At 60.5% G+C, this 7078-nt stretch overlaps 1 protein-coding gene and 1 long non-coding RNA gene across 4 annotated transcripts; one reads left to right on the forward strand and one right to left on the reverse strand.

Moving 5' to 3' along the window:
• Positions 1-1103: 1103 nt before the first annotated feature.
• Positions 1104-6882, forward strand: CTU1 (cytosolic thiouridylase subunit 1). Of its 2 annotated transcripts, XM_049621663.1 has the most exons (3): positions 1104-1213; positions 4120-4664; positions 6213-6882. In XM_049621663.1, the coding sequence occupies exons 2-3, from the start codon at positions 4157-4159 to the stop codon at positions 6785-6787; spliced, it is 1083 nt and encodes a 360-aa protein (XP_049477620.1). In that variant the 5' UTR covers positions 1104-1213; positions 4120-4156; the 3' UTR covers positions 6788-6882. The 2 variants fall into 2 exon arrangements, with proteins under 2 accessions (XP_049477620.1, XP_049477621.1); XM_049621664.1 differs by lacking the exon at positions 1104-1213 and having other exon boundaries at positions 3996-4664.
• Positions 5642-6277, reverse strand: LOC125915722 (uncharacterized). Of its 2 annotated transcripts, none has more exons than XR_007455727.1 (2): positions 6189-6277; positions 5642-5845 (listed from the first exon to the last, which is right to left on the reverse strand). It is a non-coding gene; the product is annotated as an uncharacterized LOC125915722 (long non-coding RNA). The 2 variants fall into 2 exon arrangements; XR_007455728.1 differs by having other exon boundaries at positions 5642-5857; positions 6189-6260.
• Positions 6883-7078: the final 196 nt, after the last annotated feature.

Consider the following 7078-nt stretch of genomic DNA (forward strand, 5'->3'; position numbering starts at 1 on the left):
ATGTAGTTGGGATCTTAGTGTCTGGCTTCTTGTGCTTAATATTTTATTGTGAGAGTTACCCGCACAACAGCTATCCATTCATTCTCACTGCTGAAAGAGTTTCACTGTGTGCATATGCCATACGCTATACAATAGGATATTTGGGTTGTTTCTAGTCTGGAACAATTAGGAAGAGTGCTCATACAAACATGGCTTTGATGTGAATATGCACTTTTGTTTGGTGTATTTTTTAGAGTGGGATTTCTCAGTAATAATCGAGAGGGTCTGGGTCTCCAGGCCCCTGGGTTACTGGACCTCTGAGGCTCCAGGACCCCGAGCCTAAAGACTACTGAGTCTCAGGGGTCTGGGCCTTTGGATCCCTCAGTCTCAGAAGTCGGGGTCTCGAGGGGTCAAGCCCTCTCTCACCGGCTTGCCATCCCGGAGCTCCACCTCCTGGTGAAGGGAAGTGTGTACTACCCGGTTCGCTGGCCGGGACCTCAATCTCACCCACTACCCAGAGCCAGGCACACGTCCAGAAACCACCCCCCACCCCCCCAACCACTAACAGCTAGGCACGCGCAGAGACCTCAGCTCACACATACTGCTACCTCTCCCTATCCGACAGGCTCATGCGCACAAATACCACCCGCACGTGCACGCATAGATCCACCCAGAGCCCCGACCCTCGGACTTCCTGCCCTGAGCATGCGTCACCTCCACCTTTCGCACTCTTGAGCCGCCGCAGCACTCCCATCCTCAATTCCCAGCTGCAACGCCACCCTCAAAGGGTAGAAATCAATGCTCTACAGTGTCTTTAAAAGCCTGTAATAATCCCACGAAAACAGATAATCCGAATACAGCTACTTCCCCTTTTAAGTGTCCGGCACGGTGACGGTGACAACGCACTGCGACAGAAATTCTTTCTGTCTCACCGTCATAGAAACTCTCTCTCTCTTTCTCAGCTCTGCCGCGTCCTAAGCCCAGGCGCAGGCGCATAAAGGAAATCGGGCAGTGCACTTTAGCAATCGGTAGAAAGGGCCGCAAGGGTTGCTGGGAGTTGTAGGACTGGGAGGCCTAGTAGGGGCAGGAACTTTGGAGTTGCCGCATGGGGTTCTAGGAGCAGTAGGCAAGACAGCCCCAAAGCCTTGTGGGAGTTGTAGTCTCCGGAGCCACTTCCGTGCCAGACTTCCGCGTGTGGGGCTGTTGGGACGTCCTAGTACCGCGTTCTGTCCAGGTGAGTAGTTGCTCCTGGAGCGTGTGGGCCCATGGGCCCCCGCTCGTTATTGCGGTGCCATGTGAGGTCGAGAGCCTCGGGGAGTGGTGACACTAGCGCCTGTGTCCCAGAGGCCTTCTGGCCAGGATCCCCACTCTGGGCATTGTGGTCCATCCTGTCTCTTGCCCGTCCACCCCTTCCACCAGGTGGGGATTCCACGATCTCCCTCCCCAACCCCCATGCCATTAGGCACATCAAAGAGGCCCCTAGTGTGTCCTCGAGCTTCTGTTCTGATAGAGGGTTCACACACTATCATCCTGACAAGGCTGTGATCCAGAGGCATCCCTGGGGTCCGCGTCTCTTCTGGGGGCATCTATTATTACCTCATTCTACAGTTCTTTAACCTAGCGCCGACACTGTTCCAAGCCCAATGTGAGGCTGGTGGACGAGGCAGACCCAGTCCCTGACATTAGTACCCCGAAGGAGACAGGTCGGCCACCATGACGGGTAGAGCCATGGTCAGGCTGGGATGGAGGCATCTTGGCGGCTCTGTGAGCCTAGAGGGGGCGCCTGACCCAGACTGGATTCATAGTCTTCAAGGGGAAGACACTTAACAGGCATTTCAAACCTGACGTGTCCAAATGGAATTCCTGGGGACCCTCCTGACAAAATGGCCCCATCTTCCTCCCCGGTGCTCTGGCCAAAACCTCCAAGTCACTTTGCATTCACCTTTTCTCATCAGCCCCGCCTCCACCACAATCCAAGTCTTGTGCAAGTCCTATGGACTCTGCCTTCGGAACGGATCTAGAATCCCACCCTTCCCACCTCCACTGCCCACCACCCCCACCCAGGCCACTTGCATCTGTCACTGGCTATTGCCATAGCCTCCTCACTGGCCTCCCTGCCTTTGCTCTTGCCCCCTAAAGGATGTTCCTCACACAGCAGTCAATGGAATGGGATCGTTTTAAAATATAAATCAGGGGCACCTGGCTGGTTCAGTCAGTTAAACATCTGACTCTTGATTTCGATTTCCGCTCCGGTCCTGATCTCAGGGTTGATTAGTAATGTCGAGCCCTGTGTTGGGCTCCATGCTGGGCATGGTGCCTGCTTGGGATTCTCTCTCCCTCTCCGTTTGTCCCTCCCCTTCTCTCTCTCTCTCTCTCTCTCTCTCTCTCTCTCTCTCTCAAAAACAAAACCCTTGTCAGTTCATATCCCTTTCCTGCTCAGAATCCTCCTGTGGCTCATATCTCCCTATGAATAAAATTCCAATTCCATATCATGGCCTATGAGCCTCTGACAATCTGCACAGACTCAACACCTGCCAGGGTCTTCCTCCTTCAGGAGGCAGACCTCAAAACTGGGTGACTGTAGATTTAGGGCAAGAGGAGGGATGAGTCCAAGGTGACTTTATGTCCTGTCCTGCGAAGGGGCTAGGTGGAAGGTGGTGATGCTCTCAGGAGACAGGAAACAGCTGGGCTGGAGCAGGTTTCTGCCTTGTGGAATGGAGCCTGGCCAGTGTGGGCACTTGGGATCTGGGAGAAGGCCTAGCCAGAATCCTCAGTGGGGCATTTGGAGGACCAGCTGGATGGACATCACAATTCAGACTCACCTACAAGAGAATGGGCTGGGTGGGACCCGAGGACCATGATGAGGACTCTCCAAAAGAGACTGGGATTCAGCAGAAGATAAACCAGGGCAGCAGAGAGAGGATCAAGTCAAAAGTCAAAGGAGAAAAAAGTTTCAAAGGGCTGTTGCTCAGCGCTGACAGATGCACCTGATGGTCACCATTGATGGCTCCTAAGCGTTACTTGCTGGCCCCGTGACAGGGAGGAGTTCTCTGAGCAGAGGAAAGAGCTGGTGCAAACACCTTCCAGTAGGTGCATCATGGAGTGTTTGAGAGTAGAGACCAGCATGACTGAGGACAGTGGGACATGAGGTCAGAGAAAAAGGGAGCCAGGTCACAGAGAGCCTCGGAGCCACTGGCTTTTCCTAAAGTGAGAAGGGTTGCATGGGACGATGTATAGAACATACCGGGCAGGGTCCGCTGGCTGTCCTGTGGAGAGGAGAGGAGGGTGGGCAGAGTGGAGGCAGGGACTCTGGTGAGGAGCCTCCTGCAGTATTGCTCACATGAGGGTGGCAGCCGTGGAGATGGGGAGACGCATCGCCTTCTGGGTTAAAGCTGCCGTCAAACAGGATTTGCTGTATGCCATTTGGGCATTTGGGGTTTGAGGTCTGAGGATGTGGAGAAACGGTCAGGGCTTGACATTGTAATTTGGAGTCACCGGCAGGGAGAGGAAGAAGAGTGGCGAGAGCAGGTCAGCGTCCCGGAGCCCAAGGCATCTTGCCTGGGCAGCTGACAGGATGGAAGTGCTCTTTACTGCAGGAGAAGCAGGCGTGGGAAGAAGAATCAGGAATCTGGGTTTTGAGGCGCCTGTTAGACATCTTGAGTCGCACTGGTCCCTTGCCCCAGAAAGTCACAGACAGTAAACAATAGGTCACATGAGGTCATTCCACATATGGTGGCAAATCCTAGAAGCAGATAACCTGCTGGGAGGCTCCTGCACTAGGCCAGGCTGGAGGCCATGGTAGCTTGGGGAGGGGATACTGGGTTTACCAGGCATGTGGGACCAAGGAGGGTGTAGCTAGAGGATTGGTTTTGGCTGGGGATGGAGGAGGTTGGAGGAGGGGGATGGAAAGGGGTCAGGGATGGGCTTATCCATGTTTTGATACATCCGTAGAATCTTGTGGGAGATTCTGACACCAGAGCAGAGTTGAGCCCAGCCCTGGAGGCCCAAACACCCCACCTCGAAAACAAAAGCAACCCCAGATAGTCTCCTTTGGAGATGTGATCCAGCAGCCTCCCCGGAGGCATCGACCCCGCAATCCGGAATCCGCACGTAACCTGCCTCCCCTCTCTCCCTGTCCAGGGGCAGCCAACTCCTCCCCGCCCGCCCGGAACCCGCGATGCCCGCCCCGCAGTGCGCCTCCTGCCACGCGGCGCGCGCCGCCCTCCGCCGCCCGCGCTCCGGCCAAGCGCTGTGCGGCGCCTGCTTCTGCGCCGCCTTCGAGGCCGAGGTGCTGCACACGGTGCTGGCGGGCCGCCTGCTGCCGCCCGGCGCCGTGGTGGCCGTGGGCGCCTCCGGCGGCAAGGACTCCACGGTGCTGGCGCACGTGCTGCGCGAGCTGGCGCCGCGCCTGGGCGTCTCGCTGCGCCTGGTGGCCGTGGACGAGGGCATCGGCGGCTACCGGGACGCGGCGCTGGCGGCCGTGCGGCGCCAGGCGGCGCGCTGGGACCTCCCGCTCACCGTCGTGGCCTACGCCGACCTCTTCGGGGGCTGGACGATGGACGCCGTGGCCCGCAGCACGGCCGGCTCCGGCCGCAGCCGCGCCTGCTGCACCTTCTGCGGGGTCCTGCGGCGCCGCGCGCTGGAGGAAGGGGCGCGCCTCGTGGGAGCCACGCACATCGTGACGGGTGAGCGCGGGCGCCGCAGCCGAGGGGCGCGGGGCGGGCGCTGCAAGGGAGCTGGGCGCGTGCCCAGCAAGGGGTGAAGGAGACGCCGGGGGTGCCCGAAGTGGGGGATCTCCACGAGAAGGGGGTGCGCACGCCCGCTGAAGGTGCGTGGGCAGAGTGTGTGCGCGCCGGGGCTGGGCGCGGCAAGCTTTGAGTCACTGCCTTCGCTTTGGCCACGGAGGGGTGCAGGGGTGCTCTCCGGGGGCTGGGGCTGTGTTCCCTGCAGTTTCCAAAATGACATTCTCTGTGTCCCTTCACAAAAGGAGGCGAGTGAAGTGACACCACCCATCAGAAGCCATCTGTAGTCTGAAACGCAACTCTTTAGACCCCCCTTCTCTGTCGGCCTCTTCTGAGAACTTGAGAACTTACTCTCTCCCAACCGTTGCTTCAACACGTGATTGTTGACCATCTCCTCTGTACCAGACGCTCTGTAGCCTCGAGCAATACCTAACCTCGGTTACCTCATCTGTAAAACGGGGTTATTAATAATATCGAGGTCCCAGGGTCGTTGGGAATAAAGTGAGTTCTGTGTGAGGCACTTAGACCAGAGACTGGCAAACAGCAGACCTTACAGAGATGTTTGCCTCCTGATGCTGCCCAAGGCAGCCTCTGCCCCTGCCCTCCCGACATGTCCATAATTATAACCCGGTAAGTGCCGCTAAGGAAAAATCACACAGACTTTGCCAGTTTATAACAGGAGGACCCAGTGAAGGGGGAAGCCTGGAGTTAGGAAGTGGTTCCTGAGTGAGCCTGACCTGAAGGCCGCCTGAGTAACCAGTGAAGGGCAGACCCAGTTGTTGGGGTCTGAGCAGAGGAGGAGGCTGGTGCAAAGGCCCTGAGGAGGGGAAGTGTGGCCAACTGGAGAAGCCCCAAGAAGACCAGTCAGTGTCTGTCGGACCAGACAGACTCAAGTATAAGACGACAAGATGCAGAATAGGTAGACGTTTAGGTGACGTTTATGGTGACTGTTGAGGAAATACCGAAGCTCTCGCTGGCCTTCCTGCACGCGGTGACCGCATTCCCCGCACTGGGACGGCAACACCTCCACTGACCGTTAGAGGCCGCTTTGACTTCTCCGGTGCCGGTGCCGTGTGACGTGTGACGTACACCTTCAACTGAGACTGACCCTCCTGAAAAAGCAACTGGCGCAGGGCCTGGTTGGCGATAAGTGGGTGGCAAATGAGGGCACCCCGGGTTGCCTCCTGGAGGCCTGTGTGTCCCCTCTCGTTTCTCACTGTGCCCACCGCCCACCTCCACCGGGCTGTCGCGCGGTGCCCAGGGGTCTCCATGGCCCTGTCCGGCCCTCCCTGCTGTTCTCCACGCACCCCCCCCCCCGCCCCCATCTCTCTCCTGGTCCTGGCGTCCTGCAGTGTCTGGGGGTGGGGTGGGGGTCTCCAGCCCGGCTCGCCCACTCTGGGCCGCTCTCCAGGGCCCCTCCCCGTCCGTCTGGGTCCCTGCTGCCCCACGGCGGCGCCCGCATCTCACCGGCTCCCCGTCTCTCTCCCCCAGGCCACAACGCCGACGACATGGCGGAGACCGTGCTCATGAACTTCCTGCGGGGCGACGCGGGGCGGCTGGCCCGGGGCGGGGGCCTGGGCTCGCGGGGCGAGGGGGGCGCGCTGCCGCGCTGCCGCCCCCTGCAGCTGGCCTCGCAGAAGGAGGTGGTGCTGTACGCGCACTTCCGCCGCCTCGACTACTTCTCGGAGGAGTGCGTCTACGCGCCCGAGGCCTTCCGCGGCCACGCGCGCCACCTGCTCAAGCTCCTGGAGGCGGCGCGGCCGTCGGCGGCGCTGGACCTGGTGCACTCGGCCGAGCGCCTGGCCTTGGCCCCGGCCGCGCGGCCCCCGCCCCCCGGCGCCTGCTCCCGCTGCGGGGCGCTGGCCAGCCGCGCGCTCTGCCAGGCCTGCGCCCTCCTGGACGGGCTGCAGCGCGGCCGGCCCCGCCTGGCCATCGGCAAGGGCCGCGGGGGGCGCGACGAGGAGGGGTCGTCGGGGCCGCCACCCCCGCCTCCCAGCGACCCCGGCTCTGCGCCGGGCCCCGCCGCCGGGGGGTGCGGGGCTGCCTGTAAAGAGCGCTGCGAATAAACCCAAGGGACCTCCGCCCGGGCTTCGGTGCGAGGCTGGGAGGGGGACGGACGGGACCGGGCGCCGCCGACCCCGCAGAAGCTGGGGGCCGGGACTCCTGGGTCTGAGGGAGGAGGGGCTGGGGGCCGAGACTTCCGGGTCTGAGGGAGGAGGGGCTGGGGGCCTGAACTGGGTCTGAGGGAGGAGGGGTTGGGGGCCAGGACCCCTGGGTCTGAAGGAGGAGGGGCTGGGGATCAGGACTCCTGGTCTGAGGGAGGAGGGCCTGTGGGTTCAGACTCCTGGGTCTGAGGG

The sequence above is a fragment of the Panthera uncia genome, assembly GCF_023721935.1.
Source record: "Panthera uncia isolate 11264 chromosome E2 unlocalized genomic scaffold, Puncia_PCG_1.0 HiC_scaffold_19, whole genome shotgun sequence".
NCBI lineage: Eukaryota > Metazoa > Chordata > Mammalia > Carnivora > Felidae > Panthera > Panthera uncia.